Consider the following 21,708-nt stretch of genomic DNA (forward strand, 5'->3'; position numbering starts at 1 on the left):
GTTTTTTTTTCTTTTTATTTACAATCTGTCTTAAGCAAGTATGACAATAAGTAAATATGAAAATTCCGAAACAGATTTAAGTAAAATGTAATACAATTTTCGTTACTAACCGTCCCGTAATTGCTCACTAAAATTTAATAGTATGTGAATGTAATTAATTTCGAACACAATATTGGATACGAAAGTTCGCCAGATTAATTTGCCGGCATGAAATGCCATTTATAAACTTTCATTTCACGAGGTGCCGAATTTCAAGTGGTAATCCAAGTGGAGCCCAGCGAGATTCAGTGGTTCCTTGGCCTACCACCTTCCCCAAAACCTCTCCCCTTCGCCTTTATTCAGTCCATCGAGTTGGCTGCCATGAAAATTTCAGAAATTTCTCGAGCCACGCTGAAAATTGACACCTAATGCCCACGCAGGAGGAAAACTCTCGCATTCAGTGGCGCATCTCCTTGGTGGCTTTTCACACCCACACCCACACCCACTCTCTAGCCCCATTTTCCATCTCCGCGCTGCCTGACACAATAAGAAAATCTTTGCAGTCCGAACAGCAAGGAGTATCCAGAACTTCAAAAGGACTTTCACATATTTGCACCCGCTGTTGGGCTCGAAAGAGAAGATTCAATACTGAACGATCGAGATACTTAGGCGTATTTCTAATCACTCGGGCCTTTAATTTCAGTGAAATCTGCACCAGAAAGAACTACTTTCGCGTACATCCGCTGAGTGTAGCTGAATAAGAGCCAAACGAATGAGCAAGCAATTGACGTAAATAAGAAGCAGTCTGCGCAACGTCAGCGCCACGATGACGACGCCTGTAACCGGAGATGGCCGCAGGATGAGGACGAGGACGACGGTCGTGGGGCGGCGAACACACATAGATATAAAAATATATAGCATACGTATGCCCTGGCCACAGCTTGAGCTTTGAAATTGGAAAAAGTTATGCAAATCTGCTGACGACGGGACAGGAAACGAGAGCACTGCCAAGCGCCAGAAGTGAATTAGTTTTTATTTCCAGGCAGGCTCCCCTCCCGTTGGCACTGCCACTTTGGCACTTTTGCGTGCAACTTGCGTGTGACAGCGCCAGTGTGTGTGGGCAGGACTCTGGAGGACTCGGCAGGACGACGTCGAACTGTCGATGGCTATGTGTGCGCAATTATAATAATTGCAATAATAATAACAGAGGCATCTCAGCACTTGGTTGGCCTGCACCGTGGCAGCAGCAGCCGGAGTAGCTGCTTGGAAGAGGACCAGTACACTCAGCAAATCCAAGTGGCATTCAATAGGAAATTAGCTGTTTTCAATTCCTTTTTTCAATAAGTGCTATGGCCTAATGAAAGTAGTGAGCCTTGAATGAGTTGGACTTGCGTTCAATGCAATTCACTACACTCACTTTGATTTTCTCGCAGTGCCGTGGGATGGGCGAGTTCCGGCCAGCAGTTGTGTGCGCAAATCGCTCCGTTGTTTACCGAGGGCATTAAAGGCTTTCCTGCCGCACGGCCCCAGGCTGCAGGCCCGAGGACGAAGGACCTCGATTCAGGACTCGAACAACGCGCCTAAGTAAATAGCCAGGACACCAGCAGATAGAAAGAATAGCAGCTCAGGCGGGCTCAGACTCAGCCGCATGGATTTAAATTCCCCGCGCGCCGTTGTCCTAATTACAACTGCCAGCGCTTTGCTGCCCCTGACAGCACTCACCACCCCACAGGACCGGGGATTCCCCTCCTAACGTGCTTAATGCCAATTAAGCGTTTGCCAAGCACCCTTCCCCGCCCCTCCAGACCCCTTTGTCAATGTCACCCTCTGGAACTCGCACTCCGCCTTTGATATTTCGCCTCGCATTGATTTTGTTTTTAATATTTTGATTCTTGCTGGATTACTGCTCGCCAACTTCTACGATTTGCGAGCGGTGTGCTGTCTCTTTTCCGTTAGCCTCGTAAGTAGTTCCAGTTAATTGGATTTATGTCGGCGATTCGGTCGGCGGGACTTGTGTACCCAGTACTTCTAAGGTTAAATGGCATATTGGATTAGTGCAAGGGGATGGAACAGGAAAATGTCTTGTGGCCATGATGTGCTCAAATCTTCAAACTGTGATAACGAATATACATAATAGTTATATGCAAATTACTAGCTTAGCTTATGCATATGAAATAGGAGTGTATGTAATAAAATTAGGAAAATAAATTAATTAGAGAAGTAATATCATTCAAAACGATAACCATTTAACTGATAAATTATACGTTAACGTATTTCCATTAAATAACAAATGTATTTGAGTCCGAATGATTAAAACTTCGGAAAACCATCACATTAGCCACAAGTCTTAGAACACAAGTAATTTGGAATTTCTAACTATTGTGACTATTTCAGAGATATTTTGTGGAACAGACTTTCAGCCAGTGCCTTCGGTCAGGTAATCCAAGGTATCCGAGCTCAATAAGCCTCTGAGATCCTCGGTTAGCCCTTTTGCCTCCCCATATCAAAACCCGAGGATCGGCTGTAGGACCCTGCTAATTGATATGAGCAGTCTGGAGCCAGGCCTACTTAATTCCCCTCTTTATCTCGCCCCAACTTATCTCGCACTGCCGCATCCACTGACTGATTAAACTCCTGTGCGAATTACCGCATCTGCGAGAACTGGACAGCATATGCTGGAAACCCGAGACAAAAGCTGAGCCAAGTCAGCCGTCCTGTGAAAAGTATGGAAGTAGAAACGTGTACAAAGCAAAAATGAGGTAGAAACCAGTGATGCCATGCCGGCAGCCAAAGATCACATGCCGCAAATCTTGCAGATACAAAGATACTTTTGGACTGCGGTTTGCGAATTGGGCTGGGCCTCGACTTCGGCTTCGGCTTCGGCTTCGGCTTCTTCTCCAGCTGGACGGGATGGGTTGCCCGGGCAACTAACCGCAGCCCAGGGGTCGCACCTGCGTTCCAGCCAGCCAAGTTCAAATTCAAACCACATCATGGCCACGTTATGCGGCACATAATTTGAACTTAAAGCTGCCTAACAACTGGTTGGAGGGATGGACGCGGCTGCCTTTCGTAAAGAATAATAATAGTACGAAATTATAAATGGTTTGCTCAGGGTCGGGGTGTCTGATCCCCAGTCTTTTGGGCATGTTCTAGAAACTGTCCCTGGTTACTTGCCAGCCCGGTCTCTCAGTCTTTCCTGCTTCTTTCTTCCCTTTGTTTGCTTTATGATACGGCTTTTCTAGCTACACAAAATGTACACTGGGGAAAATTGCGGGCTTGCACGGCACTGTGCGAGAGATCTTAGCAGGATCTCATGGAAAGAGCACTTCCTTTAGCAGGATTATTTCCTTTCACTGATACTTTGTTCCTGGTACACTGACTTAGTAACCCTGTAAATTATAATAAATAATGGTGTTGGAATTCTATACTCAATTTGTTCTTTGCCATAATCAAAGCGCGGCTTAATATAGAATTCAAAATGGAAATTGTGATAAAATTCGCTTTAATTACGCATTTGCCCAAGTCTTTCCAATTTAGTTACTAAATCGCATTGAACATAAGATGTTTCTAAATGAATCCGCCTCTTGGCTCTGTGCCTACGCCTCCTTTCTCCCAGTGTACCCAATATGGGTAAGCTTCTGCCCCTGGCCACGCAAGAAGACGTCTGCTCCTTGGGCATGTCGGTGATTATTATGTATGCTTGAATTCTATGCACGTACCGGCAGTGAAGCTTATCTGTATCGAATATGATTAAGTGCGCTGCGCTGAGCTGCGCTGCTCTCGACCCTCTGCTGGAGTCGCAGGCCTCGAACTCGTCTAGGCAGGAACCACATTCAGAGCCAGAACCAGACAAATCAAGAACTCGGAGCTGGCCCAGTCGAACGCACAAGACCCGGAGCTGAACGTGCATTTAAAAGGGCACAAAGGAGCGGAGCGAGCGCTAAGTAAATACAAACAATTGCTGGCAGCAGCGCACCAGCATTTTCCATTCAGCATTCAACACTCGGCATTCAACTGCAGTGCACAGCTTCAGCGTCAGCTTCAGCTTCAGATACTGATTCTGATTCCGATTCTGAATCCGCCTGGCAGGCATCCAGATCAAGACGCGGCCTGCAAATCCTCACAGTCATCTTCCACTTGGCATTTGCATTTTCTGGATAATTCATTAAATGCAGGGCTGCTTCTTGGCTGCCTGCTTTTTACTTCTCGAATTGAATAACCCACAGAGCGAAATTTGCATTTCTTTTGAATTAAATGGAAGCGAGGCTTCCTAGTATACTAAACATTTCTGGGGAATTCCAACAATTGCTTTCATTCATCGCTTCAAAAGCCAGTTATTCACGGGCTCACCCGTGTGTTTTCATTCGAATATTCAAATTATGCTTATCGATTTTCATCTCCGTTGAAAAGTCACAAGTGACTTCAATAATTAATTTCAATAATTTCCAGCCGCCTAGATAGGAAGTTCGATTACATTTAATGTGATGTGATTACTTGGAAGGGGCATCTGCCGTTCTTTTGTTGACTGGGCAAGTAAAGTCAAAGCTCAAAGATATTTAAGAAAAATGTAACGAGTAGTAGTAACGATTATACTTTGCGAGTAACCTCTAAATGCAATTTATAAGAGGTTCGAATACATGAGTTTATATGAGTCCAGAGTTATGTATGCAGCCAATTAATTCATCCCCTAGTAATTACTTTCGATTGACATCACAATCCTTATTTATTATGCAGCTCATTCAACATCTGCTGCTGATGCAGCATCGTTTTACGACAATTCGTAATCGAACTAATTAGTATGCAGGTATCGCAAGTGGGGCCCATAAATCGGAGTGGTCGAGTCTGGCAGATAAATAAGAACGAAACATGTTTGTTAATCCCCACAACTCGATTTCATTTTATTGATGTGATCTCTGAATTTATGCACTCTATGAAAGTGTGTTTCGATTCGGTTCTCGAGCGGGTTCAAAAGCCAGCTGAATCGGAGCTGGTCGAGTGAGGAGTGGAGTTCCCAGGGATCTTGGCCCTCAAGTAGTCTCGAATCATTCCCAGCATGTGCAAATACGCTCCACTCTACGGCTGAGCTTCCCATGATTTATTTGATTTACGAGTATAGCAATTGCTTTTCATATTGTTTGTTGTTCAACGTTTTTCAATTCAGATTCCGATTCCGAATCCGATTCCTTGGGCACTTTAGCTTCTTTGCGTTTTCATTTTTGTGTGCGCCTCTTGAGATCGCCGCATTAAAATTCAACTCGTACTCAAGTCGTGAAATGCTTAATACTTGAGATACTTTTGCACTCGTTGTATTTGCATTTTTGGAGACACTCGACTGTGAGCAATTTTCTAAAGGCTCTCCTCGTTCCCCGCCCTTCCATTAGGGGTTGTTCCTCCGGAACGAAGTGCATATATTAAATTGCTTCGTATGGCGCATTAATGATTCTGGGGAAGGTCGCGTCTTTCAACCTGTCATTAAGCAACCAGATACCTCGTGTTTATTGCCATATACTCGCTTTCAGGGATGCTCCCATCCATCCATCCATCCATCCATCCGTCCGTGCATCCTAACTGTGAAAAGGTGCAAACATCCCGAACTCTCGGCTGCATGCAAAAAATTGCAAATAAACGGAGGAGGAACCCTCTGCTCGAGCTCCTGGGAAGTTCACACGCTGCCGAGGAGAAGTCCTTGCGGACGAACAATGCCGGGCAGCGGAACGGTAAATGTTTGTCGGGCCAGATAAAAACCAGGTCCCAACGAACTCGGCTGCTGTGCAAACAATCAGAGTGACGACGATGACTACGACGACTACGACGACTAGGGGGCGGACATCAGCAAGGTGCAGCTTGCATCTTCTCGTCGCAGTGGCAGTTCCGCAGAAAATACAGAGAGCAGTTGCACAGTTGCAGCTACATGGAAAAGTATTTCAAGCGCTTCTTATGCACGCAGATATCGACCGGATGGTTTAGGTAGCAGCTCTAGATACTGAGCATGTATCTGAGCGAAGACGTACAATTTAAATATTTAGAGCCACAGACTTAAGTCCAAATAAAATTTCATGCAGTTTGTAATATTAATATTCGAGTGACAATTTGTTATCCAAGAACTCAAAATTATCTTAAGTCTGAAAACTCTACCTTGGTGCTGGGTATCCAAAGTGAGAGCCTCGCACAGCAGTAAAAGATACATATGCGGACCTTGCAGTGCCGAAAATAAAACGCAGCCCGAGATTCCTCCTTTGATGTGAGAGCTCTGAAATATTATTTTGATTGATGGGCGCGAGAGGAAAACGAAACCAGAACATCGGGCGCAACAAAATCGAAGTTGAAGAACCCGAACGGAACACTCATAAGTTATGTTCACTGGAAATGAGGCATCAAAATTAGTGGGGATTGTTCCATCCTCAAGGATGCGGACTGGGCCTCGATGAGTCTGCCTCGGTCATCGTGCATTGTTGAGTCCGCTCCTTTCCGCTCTATTCCTCCACTTTTTGTTCGGGACAGCATGCGTATAGAATTTCATTTGATTGAGCGCTTAATCAAGCAAACATTAATGTGCACTTATTAATAAAAAGTGTTCGGGCACCGTTTCATTTATCGTTTATCTGCTCAGTCGTGGCTGAGTGAAGCCCGTGGATTGCCGGACTGCTGGTCACGACGATAATGACTGGGCCCAGGATCGATCGGTGGTTGTAAATTAAAAAATGTATAGCAGAACGCTATCTGGAACTCGGGGACGCGGGCGCTTAGCAGGGGTATGAATCTATTACATTTTTATGGGGGAAGAAACTCATTTGAGCCGCTTATCTTCAAAAACGAATGGGTAAATGGCTAACGACCCAGCACTGCTTTATATACATGATATATATGATAAATATCATGTTTTACGTATTATGTATTTTATAAGTTCTAACATTTAATTGGCTAAGATATATATTTCGACCTGGTTAGCTATGGTTACCTATCCAATGGCTCCGCTGAAAGCCCGTAACTCTGTGCGGCTGACTAACCACAGGGCCAATTTCATCCGCATCCAGCCGCTTAGGCGGCAGTTCATCCGGGAACCGACCACCCATTGATATCGCCTCATAATCATGGACCCGTTTACAAGCAGAGTTGTGTCATGCCCAACCAGATCCAACAAAGGCCCGTTCCTCCCATTCAACCCATTCCAGAACGCAAAAGAGACTCCGCTTTTTCTAAAACCTCCATTGTGTGGCCCAATGTTGATTGTTTCATTTGCATTGTTGATGCTGCATGGCGGCTTTTTTATTACCGGCGTTATTATTTTGCGTGTTATTAAAGCGCAGGCACTCTCTACTGATATGTGCGGATGTATCTGAACGATTTTGTTGTTCCTCCGCTGGAGCCTCAAAAACAGTCGGCGGATGTCTAGCGATGGAGGGGACTTTAAGCTTCTTTCCGTCTGACTGAATCGAACGGCTTTTGCAGTACTGAACCGCTCTTTTATATCTTCAGGTCCACAAAAGGCACCACAGACTTGCCTATAGAATTTGTATGAAATTTAAATACCTATTCAGCATTCAAAATGCGAGGCAACTGCGCAGAGACCTAAATACTTAAGTAGTTTCCGAGTGCTGCCAAAGACACACGGAGAAGGGCGACACAAGGCGGCGCCTTCATATGCAGACACACGTTTTCTCGGTGGAGGAGTCCCCAGATACAGATTCGAGATTCGGATTCGAAGTCGAATGCAGATGCCAGCAGGCAGATAGAGATACTCGGACCCCTCAGATACTCAGATACGCAGATACAAGCGGGCATAGCGAGCCGGATTATGCCTCCAAACTAAGAGCACTTCAAATTGTGCTTGCCCCACGTAAGATTTAATCTTTATTGATTTATTTTGTTTGGCTTTAATTTATGACGCCCGAGTAGGCAGCCATTTTTTCTATGCACAAGCTGAATTCAGGAGTGCTACGGGGTATCGGTCGTCGGTAGTTTGCCATGGCTTACCCAGCTGTGTCATATTTCACCGGATGGGACAGCAGTGCAATTTGCATTGTGGGCCTACTAATTAATCAAGACATTGTTGCGGGTCCTATCATGAGCTAATCAGTGGTGGTTTTCTTTTGGGGAAAGTTGTGGTTCTACACTCTTAAAACTCGAGTGAAATGCTTCCTTTGTCCATTATTATTAAAGATTTAGGAACTGTTTCAGTTCGCTTCTTATGAGTGCACCTGCTCCAATATGTTATTTAAAGAGAGCACCTTTGATTAAATCCGCAGCAATGTCGTCGAGCTGCAAACTTTTCAGCTTGGCTTCCTGCCGCATGTGCCCCTGATTTTCGGATTACAGCCTGTGGCAACTTAGCAGCTCCTCCCCCGTCGTCATGGCTGACAACCCTTGCAGGTAACCTTTCATTTAACATTAACCACCAAATCCCAGCAGCCGACTACTCACTTCCCCCTTCGCTCGGCTTCCTGCCAGAAACTTTAGACGGGCAAAAGGAACATGTAACGCACCGAAACGCTCTTGTAACTCGCTATCCAGTTAAGTTAAAAGTTTTCGCCGAAGCAGAAACCGTTAATCAAAATTAATTACACATAACCAGTGCCACTCCGCCCCCCGCTGCCGTCCGGAAAAGTACGTGCCACGCCCACATGCGACATGCAAACGAAGACAAGAAAAACGCCGAGGCAGCAATTGTAATTTACTTAATGAGCAACATTTAGTCATCCGACAAGTCCAGATGGCCATAATATAAGAGCATCGGCGGCGGAGGAGGAACTACTATTGGATCTAGGGGTGGCAAATAGTATCGGGGTTGCTAGGTAGTCAGATAATGTCGGGTTTTTCAACTATGAAATATGTAAGTTGGCTAGCTAGTGTTTAAATTCGGCGAATCAGTAGCAGGTTATGTACTTTAAGCTAACTCTTAGCTATACGAGATATTTTTGCATTATAATATTTGACTTAAATATAATAATATAATATTTATATATATAGTAATATAATATAATATAATAAGATAACATTCAAATTTTTATACTTTAAGCTAACTCTTAGCTATACGAAATATTTTTGCATTATAATATTTGACTTAAAAATATTAATATAATATTTATATATATAGTAATATAATATAATAAGATAACCTTCAATTTTCAAACCACTGCTCGGAATCAAAAAGTACACAAAATACATTTAAGATCCGATGTATCGTGTAACTTTTCCTTCAGCTTCGACTGTATCGTTTAGTCTGATCAGATTTTCTAATTCGATTTTAATAAAACGTTGGCAGTCAAATGAAGGGTAGGCGTATACCTAATGAAGGACTTGTCACCTCCAACTTGAAAGGATTTGAGCCAGATGACCCCGCATGATGGACATGGGGCAACCGATGTCGCCAGTTGGCCACGGCGCAGTTGTGTAATTAAAGTTCGCACGACCGGCATTGCATTTTGAATTTGAAATGGGACGACGGAGGTGCGTGGACACCCCCATCCGCCAGGGTGTTTACGACCTCGAAGACATCTACATACCAACCCCAACCCGCACTCACATGTCGCATGTTCTTGGCATTTAATGAGTGCTACGCACACGGAGAAAACTAGTGGCAAGTATCGATTTTCTAATCGTTTGCGGTCAATTTATTGAGCTCCCCAATTATACGGCACTAACTTGATTATAATTGGACTCCGCGAAGCGTTTAGTTGGAATAGTATATACATATGAAAAATACATTGTATATGGATCAAATGTGCATGGATCCAAATGTTCCTATTCCTCAGATATGACAAATATTTAAATGAACATTAGCGCACACGTTATTTGATTACCTATTTCAAGGGCTATTCCAGCACCTTTTCTCTGAGTGCACCTCTCAATTCTTCCACTCCCAAAGTCGCTTTCCTCGAACTCAAACTCGAAGTTTTCCTAGGCCGACTTCTGTGTCCGCTTCTGATATCCGCAGGCCAAGTTTGTGGATCGATCGACTGCCATTTTCGTGGGTACGGCGTGTTCTTAAGTGGGCTGCTGGTAAGTGGACATTAGGGGCATTCCGCGGATGCTATGTAGGCATATGTGAGACCTTATATAGAGCACGATTGACAGCCACTTGCCATTGCCATTCTCCTCGAGTGGCCGTCGAGGAGAAATCGCAGAGAACTCTGCTGAAAATAGCTTTTGCTATTGACGGATGTGTTGGACGCTCCGCAAATGTACATAAGATGTTTGTTGTGCAAATGGGATCTTTCTAGGTAGAAAGCGCGGTCAGTGTAGAATCTTCACTGCGCTGAATGACGACCTTTGTACGGGACGAGCTAAAATTGCACAAGATACAATTGACAACCTAATAGAACCTTAGAATAGAAGTGACCGTTTTAAACTAATAGCTACAGTGGTGGAAAAAATAATAGAAACACGTTGGTTGAATCATTTATTTTAAATTTTTTGCGTAGAACGAAAGTAATATTTAAATCTTTTTTGAATTCATATATAAGTATATTTCACAATAAGGAACAAAAATATTTTTTTCATCTTTATATTAACTAAAAATAATTAACTTCATTTTGGGCGCTTGGAAAAAATAATAGAAACAAAACTCTTAAAACTAAGAAAAACTTCATTTTTATGAATTATCTTATAAAAATTGTTGTAATATTAATATTTAGTGGTATTTCCTTTATTTTTTATAACTGCTGATCGATGGGGCATTGAATTCACTAAATTGGCGCAAATTTCGGGGTTAATGGCATACCACTCTGACTTACCTTTTTCCCACAGCTCTTCCTTATTTTTTGATTTAAAACCTCCAATTCTTCTTTTTAATATTCCCCATAAATGTTCTATGGGGTTATGGGGTACAGTAGCGGCGCATTTCATGAATAGTAGTGCTAAAATAACAACTAACTTTATTTAATGATTGCGGGACTATGCAAGTTATTCAACTAGCACTTTGCTACGTTTTGCACTATGTTATTCAAATACTTGGAATATTTTATCTTAGAACTGAGTAGTACTGGGAAATGAGCGATATTCCCAATGGCAATAGCCAAATGGCACTCTGGGGACTCTTGAGTGTCCGTATGGTATTATATCTGGAGTACGGGTGTCCACCTTCCTCGGCATCTGCATCTGCATCTGCATCCGTATCCGTATCCGCGGCGCAATCGTAATCATCATCATCTATTTACAAGTATTTGCTGCTGCTACAATTTTCAAACATTTTTAACGACTTGCGGTTTATGGCGGGTCTGTCGTTTTGGCTGCTCTTGGCTGGGGAATAGGCATGGGTATGGGTGTGGGTCTGCAGTTTCTACAGTTTCTACAGTTTCGTGTGGTATGCCACACATGGCATCCTCTTCCCCGACCCCTCCTGCCGCTGATGCATTCATGTGGAAATGAGTGTAGCCAGCGCACAAAGTTGCATGTGCAGAGGGAAAAATGGTTTGGCTCGAAAATAAATGTTATAATGCTCTTAAATCGCATGCACTATGATTGGCTGGTGAGTTAGTGGGGCAAGTACGCCGAAGTACGATTTTTCTCAGTGCACAGATGCGGGAAAAGCAAAGCGAAATAAAAAAGAGAAAAACCAAGCCAAACCAAGCCTCGCAGTGGGAAAACAATGCCAGTGTGCGCCGCTTCTGCCGGCGATGGCGACTACATAAGTGGTAATAATAATTCCGCTCAAGAGGCGTCGCCTGGCGTTTCATTTCAATGACACACAAACCAGCAACGACGACCGCCTCTGCTGCTGATGACGACGACAACGACGATGACGTCGAGGGGCGCAGGAGTGGGTTCAATGGGCGGCTGGGTGGCTGGGTGGAAGACGAGGAAGGGGACACACTGGAGACGACAATGACGGGGCTGCTGCCCGATGATGCCGCTGACGTGAGCGGAGAATTACTAGGAGAATGCTAGGTGCAGTGGCAGCGGCAGCTAAATCCGTGTTTTTGTCATCGGACGACCCGCATCGCCTAAGCCGCACATAGTACATGTGATCCGATATGAACCGCTTTCGGAGGAGGCAGCACCACAAGCGGCAGTTGCCCTGAATCACAACGAATGCCTATTGTCCTTCCATTGCAGAACGTGTTCTGAGATACATTTAGGCTGCAAGCTTTAGATCCTATTTTCCCACGCAGCGGATGAGGCATTTATAAGGAGCTCTAAACAGCGAGTGTTAGTTGGGCAGATAGAGTGAGCCATAGATGGCGAATTTGTTAGGAGCGTGTTCATCAGCAAGGGCGGAACCACTCCCCTTTCCGCAGCTTTGCGATGGCTTAATATTGCATATGCACGACTTGTCACTCATTCATTGCCCCAACCGACTGTCTATTAGGGGAAACAATTCAACGTCTGCTGGTGGCTCCTTTGATTGCATTGTCTCGTCATGGTCTCGGGTTCGAGTGGTTACGGGCATCGCCTGCCCCATCCTTCTTTTCATAGTTCTCAGGGAGCCCTGCCCCTTTCCAGGGGCTTGTTGCGGGGGCACCGAACTGCGGCGAATTATACAGAATTCCCCGCCAGATCGGACCCATAGAAAGGGTTGTGTGGCTGGCCTGCTGAATTCGTAGACCCGTATAATCACTCGATCCCCACATGCTGTTCTGGTACCCGCCCATGTCCCGCTTTCGACGCTTCTTGCTGCCACTCACTTGACATACAATTATGTTGATGACATTGTTGTTTATACTCGTGCGCTTCTTTTTCTTGTTTCTGCCTTCCTTCACTGCAGTGGCAGCAACAATGCAAGCCATTTTTATGGGCATTCTGGGTCTGCGGAATATGTATACCTCGCAAATCTGTCGTGGGCATAGCTAAATTTCCTGCACCCGGTCGTTGATGCCCCACACCCAGCACACCCAGGAGAAATTGCTTTTGATGTGGGATTGAAAGTAGCGTTGCTGCGCTACAATATCTACACAATCATCCCTTAGCAGGTTACCTTATGCGGAATAATTAATGCATCGAAATGCCTGTATTGTAGTGCCTAACTGGGACTCACGGTCCCATTTAAAAATTCGACTGATGTGTTCCCCAACGACGGAGCATAAATATATGGGTATATATGCCCACTTCCAGGCCCTTGTCCTGCCATCGCAGTCTTAGTCTCATTTATCCATTCCGAGAAGCAGCCGCATAAATTACTGCCTCGGCATGGGACTTCTAAGGATTCCACTCCTGCGAGATGATCAAATGCGTTTGATTGGACAAGCGAATGGAGCAGAGCGGGGAGGCTGGGCGGCAATTAACTGGTTTTTCCGCTCCCGCTCCGCGAGGTTGACCCGCTGGAGAATGACCTCAGATTACGCCTAATGAAGAAAAATGAATTGCACCGATGATTCGACAGATTCAAGTTTCCCTCCAAAGGGAGCTTTATCTAGTGGATACTCACACAGCACGTAACACGAACTATGCGTGTAAATTTCATTTATTGATTTATGGCGAGGCACGTAGCCACATGCGTATGTGCCCGTGTGCGGAAAAGCATTTGTATAAATACGCAAAATAATGGCATCTCCAATGTGCGAACTTCCCCGGCCATAAATCAAGATGAGCCCGGCAAACAAAACGATTTTCATGCCTTCGTTTCGCCACTCCGCGCGAAAACCCATACACATATAACACATATACTCGCATTCGGCTGGAAAAGTTCTATTTGATTTCGTACTTTCGTATTAGGAGCAAAACTGCTGAGCTCACCGCTCACATAAATTCCGCTTTTAAACGAAAATTAGTGGGGGCGGGTGGAGTCGAGTGGAACGGAATCAGCTCGAGAGATTAAAGTTGGCAACGTGCCGCAGTACGTGGCTGGGAAATCATTTCTGGGCGGCGTTTCTGCCATCTCAGCTCAGTGGAAGTTTTTGGACCGAAAATTACTTGCGCAAATATTGCTTTGTTCAATCGACGCCGCAGCTTGGAAATTATGAGGCAAAACTTGCGGGCGGAGCAATTAGAAAAGTTTTCCCTGGACAACTGTCTCAGATGACTCGAGGAACTTCTAGACATTCTAGACAGCACACGGAAAATATTCCTTGTGGGAAGGGATACTCAGAGTACACCACTTAAATGTCGAACTACGAGAATGCTCAAATGCTTAAGTTATGGAAAATAATACGAATCACCTTGGGTTAAAAGCTGCTCATAGCTGAAGACACTTGTAATAATGATGTTGTACTACGACGTAGCCTCGCCAATATTTTACCTTTAAACTTGTTACAGAATTATTCGTTATACATTTCCTCCGAATTCCAGCAGTGGAATTATCATATAATCCCAGCAAGGGCACTTCTTCAACGAAATTCAATTAAATTTCGCCCGAAGACAACCCGTCCCTTTATTGACTTTGAGCCCACATAAGATTCCCTGTCAAGGCTGAGCGCATGTCCAACGCCCTTCCCGAAATTGTTTAATTGCACACGCGGTCCGTGAAGGGCCCTGGATCTGGGACCACATATCCAGCTCTACCTGCCTCTCCCCGGCCAGTTCCCAACCCGAACATATGGCGTGCGGGCACATCGCAGTCCGGCGAGTGGCTCGTAAAAAATTATCTCCTGCATTGTTCCGCCGCGCGGTCGGGGTGCCCATAAAATCGCAGTCCCAGTACGGGACGGCGGACGCCGATCCGATCGGAACAGAGCCCAACCCAAACCATTCCAAACCATCGCAACCCAACTGACGACCCAGAACCAACCCAAGCGAACGGCGACGTCGGCATAAATCACTGGGAACTTGTTAATTGTGCGCCTATTTATTAGATGCATTCGGTTTTCGGGAAATTGAGGTGGTAAGTGATGGCCAGACACATGCCGCTAAAAGGGGAAAACAGACATCGAACAGGTGACTGTGTGTACCACACTTCGATAAGGTCGGGAAATCAAAGGGACCGTTCGCAGAACGCTCTTCAATCGGTCTCCAATAAACACTGAAGCCTATCCCCCACTCAACACCTTCGGGCTGTCGGAGCAATTAATAAGATCTCCTTGGGGATATATATCCCAAAAATATTGCGTAGAGTTTATGTCTTGCAGAACAAACATGAACATGGTCAGGACAAGACTGAAAATATATCATATCTGCGACCAAACTTGAAAATAATCGCAAGTGTAATCAAAGACTCGAGCCACCTACCTGGATGGCTGTTCTGGGGCTGGTTCTACCACTTTTTATCTGAATTCAAATGGTTTTGCATTAAAACTTGTTTTGGGCGATTCATTTGTCGATTATTTAGAGCTTTTGGGCACTTCTTGGCTAGTTGCAAGCCGATGTCAGTAGGTACAACACCATGTCTTTCAGATTAGCAACTCTGGTGAGTTCGCACGTCATCATGAATTATTCCTTATAGAGTGACTATTCCCAGTGGATTATCGTGCTGAGCTTGAGTTACTCAAAAGTTAGACCAGCAAACGGCGGTGGATACCAGCTGGAGATCAATCATCCAGATGGATCGGCGTTTCGACGGGAATCGCTGATGGAAGATACTGACGGAAATTCCGAGATCGATGGAGAGGTTCGGCAAAAGTATTCTGCTCCGCTTGAAGGATGGCTAGTGCTCTTCTACAGAATCGGATCCAAGGGATTCCACATACGATACTCCTACCAGGCAGGCAGTGACTTTTCCGTGGTGCCGAAGTTGGCCAAAAACGAAACACTCTCAATAAAACGAATCGGAGTAAATGCTCTGAAGTCGACAGCAGGTTGAACAATAATTGTGTATAAAGTAAGGACAATAAACGACACTTATAATCAGCAAAAACAGTAATCGAGTTGTACGAAAGAAAAATGAATATGGGTTTATATTGATATGGTAAATGTGGTAACCACATGTCAAACTATAGGAATGTTTTATTTATTTAATTTAAATTTATTTTTCTTATATCCAACATCACTAAGTAGGTACCTCCGTCGTTTACTGCATGAACAGGAATTCGTGAATATCTAATATATTTGAACACCATTTGGATTTGAGTATTCAAATGCCACTGGATGCCATCCCAAGTTAACTGCAGTAGTGCTTGTGGTTTCTTCCATCTTCATTTTATACATTTTTATAAATTATGTAGTTTGGGTGACAATTAAGTGCCCAGTCCTGCTTCTCCACCCATCGTAACCATTTATCAGTTGACAATCCGAACCATTTGAATCAACATAAGCGGTAACAAATATTTATGGGCAATGGAGCGAATGTTTCCATTCCGAAGCGCTTATTTATTTGAGAAACAACTTTTCCATGCAAATACAGACCCACACAATAAATAGTACGAATAGTCCACAAATACACAAAATTCTGAACACAGTTTTGTGTATTTGCTGTGTACTTTTATGCCATGGCAGCTAACATTTAATGTTTTTATTTGGTTTCGTTAATGACAATGCTTTGTCTGGCCCTCTTTCAGTTGGAGTGGTATAGGTACAGATGAGGTCGAGACATGCCAAAGAAAGTCAATGGCGTTAAATTCTGTGGTTGATGTGGACCAGAAATGCCAGCTACGGATTGTTGTAACTGCTATAGTCAGTCTACTTGGCAAAAGTACGAGTGGTGTCACTAAGAAAATAATTTCAGAGAAATAAGAGACTAGTTTAAACATTAGAATATTAAATCACAGAAGAAAATTATTGCAAAACTGCATCAAAATTAAATTGAAGCTCAATGTTGTGGAAGTCGAGTCAATGATATACCTTTTCAATCTTTTTCTCCATTGGTAAGTATTTGGGATCTACTGTTTCTTAGATGAAAATCGCATTAGAAAATTCAGAAACAAGAACCAGAAAATAGAAAAACCTAAGATCTAGCTTTAAAAAAACTAAGTTCATCTTTCAGTTCAGTTGGCTTACATGACATTCATAACTAGCATAGAATTCAAAACTTTGTCAATTACACCGTGAACAAATTTCTATTAAAGTATTACTCCAAAAACCTCGTTAAAAGAGTCTCACAACGAAAAAATAATTTAATGATCTGAACGAAGACATGATGATGAAAATATGTTTATTGCATTCTAGCGTTTTAAAATAAATAAATAACAGACCTAAGCCCCAAACACTAAAATCTCCCGAAGGACTTGCTTAAACTCTAATTATTTAAGCGAACTAGCTAAGCTTTTTACTAAGAATACTTATTTTCTTTGCCATGCAGTTACCATTAACCCGACTTTGCCGAGAAAACCCCAAGGTATCGGTTGCTTTGGCAACTTAGTTGGCCTTCCCAGCCGCTGTTTGTGTTTGCCTAGTTGGTTTATGATGATGATTGCCAACTGTCGACAAGGGCCGCTGTTGTTGTCTATTTATAAGAATTGTATCTGCACTCGATGGGCCCTGCTGTGCTCATTTGTGTTTTCAGCCAGCAAACACAGATATAGATACAGATACTCGCACAAGCCCCGTGGAGGGCAAGACATCCGCCCAAGCGATGTGGCGTTCAATTACTTTCATAAATTATCGATAATTGCCTAATGCGGTTATCAGCAACAAAGGCGCGGAACTATCTCCCAAGGAGTACCTACCGAGCTTCCAACCTCCATCTGAAATTCATAAGCTCATTAACTTTTCAGCAAGCAGACTGGCAATCAGTAGTCGGCAGCCAGCAATTTCCCAGGCTGGGCAAATACAATTAAAATGCCATAAAGCAAATTAGCCACGACAAACTTTTCATATTTAGCCGCGAGCTGTGCAAATTAGATGCGACAAAATGGTCTGAAATGGGAGCCCCGCCTTTCAGGAGGCAGGGCGGCACTAAAACACATCCTGTGCCTTCGTAATTGCCAGGCGGAGCACTCGTGGCAGGCAACTTCAACGAATTGTGGCAATTTTGTGGCACAAAGTAAAGTAGAACTTACTGCGACTGCCTCGAGATACTGGGGGAGGGATTTCCCTCCCCGGGAAATCTGCAATCAAGGAGGTGAGGAAAATCTCTTTGATGACCGGATTGTCGCTGACTTGCCTCCTCGCAGCTGCGAGTATACGGCTGCATTATCGAATCCAATCTGTACAGTGTATATTTGCAATAACCAATTTTGTCAGCAGTTCCGCGAGAAGCAGCTGTTAGATCTGACGCTGTGAATTCGACTATCAGATACCTATTACAAGCTTGTCTCGCTTCAGCGTTCCTAACGCACCAGATGGCCAGATGACTTGGCTAGTGATCTTTCTGTTCCATACTTTACATAGGATACAGTATTGCATAAAACTCATGCGATAAAAAACTGAAACCAGGTTCTGCAGTCTAAGTATAGATTAATGAGTAATAAAAATGCTGCACTTTCCTGCGCTGTTCAGCAACAACGCTATAGCTATTACAATTAATTTAGGTAATTCCCCTTTTTACCGCTGCAAACCTGGCATTACAATCGCCCAAAGAGGGGTACGGGTAAGGCTATCTTAAAATCTGAACTAACCCCTGTGTAACCTCATCCCCCTGCCTTCTGCGACCTGCCGCAAGTGTATTAAATTATAATTATCTGTGCATGACATAGGGTCATGAAACATGCCTAATGACACATTTTCCCCAGCCTGGAACAAAACGCGGACTGCCACCACAGGAACAAACTGCGAGGGGTGGTTGGGAGGGGTTCGAGGGGCGGGAAGACTCAGGGGCAGACTCTGCGTGTCTCCCTCTTGTCAGGATAACGACTCCGACTCCGACTCCAAGCCAGAGCTCTTGTACATGGCTACAATTAACTACGCTCGTTATGTTGCAGGCGTGCGCCAGCCGAAAAGAAATTAAACTAATTTGCTGCCAAACTGAAATTTTCACTTGTAATGCAACACTGGGAACACCGAGGCCGAGGTCACGTCGAGGGGGCAGACTGATGTCGGGCTATATATACCCTTAAAGTTGCAAGCTTATATATATTACAATATTATTACATATATTATATATATATTTGATTACTAAGCCACAGGCTTAGTGGCCTATCAAAAGGTTTTTATTTACCCATGCGAGTTTATATTGAATCATTATTAATGTGATGCAACTTAAATCATTATTAATGTGATGCAACTTATATATTCCTCCCTTTAAGAAGCAAGTTGGCAACCTGAATTAGTCGACGCATTGGATTAAATATAAATACACACTCTAAACTAATATCATATCAAATATTTCCCGCAATACAATAAGGCTTCTAATAAAACCGCATTTGGGAACTCCAGCCAATTCGTAGAGTATGAGGGCAATGTCCAAAACCAGAGCAGCCTACGCAATCAGGTTTTGGCTAATGTCTATTAGGCTCTGCTGGAAGTTTTCCGCCCTCCTTCCCGGCTTTTCCGACCGCTTCCACGCCAAAAACTTTTCACTTGCTGCACAGTGGAATGGCCAAAGTTGCGGAGTCAAGAAGCGCGATAAGAGCACTCGGGAATGTTTCATGTTTTTGCTAAGGGCCTGCAGATAAGATCCGTAATGGTGCTCGCCACATTTAGTTGGCAGCACAGTTTCGGCTGGGTTTAGTGACCATTAAAGAAATGTTCCAGGAATGTGAACTCCCGAGCATTGGAATACGGGGTACCCATCTCTTCAGTTCCTGTGGTGATCAAGTGAAAGACGATTATATTTAAAGCAGAATTAATAACCCTGGAATCATTGGAATTATTAAGCATATCCCCTACCAGCTTGGCAGCAACCAGCTGTCCCAGCGACCTTCTCAGTTCCATTTGAGCCTCGCTCTATGCTGCAATCAAACACCGAGGTCTTAAGTGCACCATGCCTCTCGGATTACAGTTATCGTATCTTTTTCGATACTCCATGGATCTGAACCACGGTGACTGCTGGAGGAAATTTGAGTCGTGGTCATGTCGCATTCGGTTTTTTGAGCTCAGCTTGACGTCCTCCTGCTCGTTGATCTTCCTCTTTTGGCCCTACGTGTTGCGGACAAACAAAACACGGCAACGAAGTCCAAAAACAACACAAACGCGGCACATAAACTAGACAAACATCGACAAGAGCAAACGAAGTCCACTCAAGTGGGCTAAAAACAGGGAGGGGGATTTATTCTTTCGTAGGTAAATAGGATTTTCGGAGCAAAACGCGCTTATGGACATGTTTTGGACGAACTCGGGTATGTAAAGTGGTCGACAGGACAGTTTATGGAGATTCTTGGCGGGTTTCTAATTAAGCGGAAGTGCTTCGAATTCAAAGAGCAGAAATCACACAATGCAGCAGTACGAAGTATGATTCCCTCGAGGTTATTACTCATGTTTCCAACAAAACTCTTTTTCCGTTGGCAAAAACCTCTTTTATTCATGAAGGAACAGTGAAGCTTGATAGATAAATAAATCATCGAATGGGTCATATCGCTATGATATTACTACACCGTAGTAAAGCTCATTTGCATCGTATTTCTGCTCGACTTTTCATTTCTTTATCGAAATCAGCTCCAAATGGGTCGAAATTATTTGTATCTTGAATGCTAAAACGAGTTCTCACCTAGCCCTTAAATGGCTGCCATGTGCATGAATAACCCAGTGTTATGACCCTGCCCTTTTGCCGCTTCCCTCGACTTTGATTGCTTCTAAGGATAATCAGCTTCCCTTTCGAGGGTTCACTTCCCGCCTGGACATGGGTGCTTGGATGGTGGCCAATCCATATGCGCCAGGCTGTGGCTCCGGCGGCAATTGCTGCCATCTGCGCTCATAATTTGATATGCGCCGAATTTGATTCGAGTTCTGCTCAGACGTCGCTTTAATTAGCTACAGTTTGGCTTTTTAATGGACAGCCCGGGGAAAAAGGTTGGGCGAGCACCGAAACAGGGCTTCATTTATACGTCAGCCCCATCCGATCTGCACTCTGGCTGCTTATCAATTGCACTAAAAACGGGCAGCGGGCACATCAATTACGCGTCTGGCACGTTGCCCCGCAGGCCTATCAATAAAATTTCAGGTTTTGTTTCGTTTTCCGAGGCGATTTAATTGAAATACAAGCCGGCCAGGCGAACAGTGAAAACCGAAGGGTCAAGTCGCCGCGTTCGCTTTAAGCCTAAGCCGTAAAACTAGACGGCGACCGCATGGAAATTAATACGACGACTGCGATGCTCTTTCGCTGCGGACTTAGCCCGATCCCGTGGTATCAGTGGAATTGGAGCTTAAGCTGGCTGGGGAAAGGAAGGCTTTGTGGCAGTCCCCTTTCTGCGGGTTTCGATTTACACCACACAACTGGATCCCTGGATTGTGGCAATTATCCGTGAATGTCAAGGAAAACGACGGTTTAAAAGTAACAGCTTGTGAGTCGCGATGACTGCGAGTTGTATTGATTCTGGCCGCTTTAATCATGCTCGCTTCAGTTGGTTTCTCCACTTACTTTGTGCGTTAGCAAAAACAAATATTTACACACTTGATGCATTTTTCCTAGCCTAATCATCCCAAAATATCCCATCATATTACTACCCAATAGCCCAGTCTTCTAATCTCATATAATCTCATCCACCCCAAACGTGTTGCCCAGTGTTGCTGTTGCAGGCACGGCTTTCCCTCTGCTCATTACCCTCATTTCCTTTTTCTCGCCGTTTAGCTCAACCTCTGCCCTCGTTTTCCCATTTTCCATTTTACCATTTTCCCCCACCAATCGCTCCCACTCATTACTCGATCCGTTATCGGCTACAAGAACGACGTGAAAGATTTACGCTTCAACTGGTTTTATTTAAGCGCAAAATGCAGGCCTCCGGACGAACTGGAAACCATCTCAGCTCCTCGGAGCGCCAGAAATGGAAATGGTTTTGAGGAGCGATGCGCGCCAGTTGCATTGATTTACATGACAATTGCGAGGGCGAC

At 44.2% G+C, this 21,708-nt stretch overlaps 1 protein-coding gene and 1 long non-coding RNA gene across 2 annotated transcripts; both read left to right on the plus strand.

The window, feature by feature from the left end:
- The first annotated feature begins 8,231 nt into the window (after positions 1-8,231).
- Positions 8,232-8,603, plus strand: LOC113564640. The gene is made up of 3 exons (XR_003408173.1): positions 8,232-8,349; positions 8,428-8,489; positions 8,552-8,603. It is a non-coding gene; the product is annotated as an uncharacterized LOC113564640 (long non-coding RNA).
- A 6,370-nt stretch (positions 8,604-14,973) lies between these two features.
- LOC6552372 lies at positions 14,974-15,693 on the plus strand. Its single transcript, XM_001978847.3, has 2 exons — positions 14,974-15,256; positions 15,308-15,693. The coding sequence occupies exons 1-2, from the start codon at positions 15,233-15,235 to the stop codon at positions 15,647-15,649; spliced, it is 366 nt and encodes a 121-aa protein (XP_001978883.2). The 5' UTR covers positions 14,974-15,232; the 3' UTR covers positions 15,650-15,693.
- The last annotated feature ends 6,015 nt before the right edge of the window (positions 15,694-21,708 follow it).

The sequence above is a fragment of the Drosophila erecta genome, unplaced genomic scaffold (assembly GCF_003286155.1).
Source record: "Drosophila erecta strain 14021-0224.00,06,07 unplaced genomic scaffold, DereRS2 tig00000000-arrow-pilon, whole genome shotgun sequence".
Classification (NCBI taxonomy): domain Eukaryota; kingdom Metazoa; phylum Arthropoda; class Insecta; order Diptera; family Drosophilidae; genus Drosophila; species Drosophila erecta.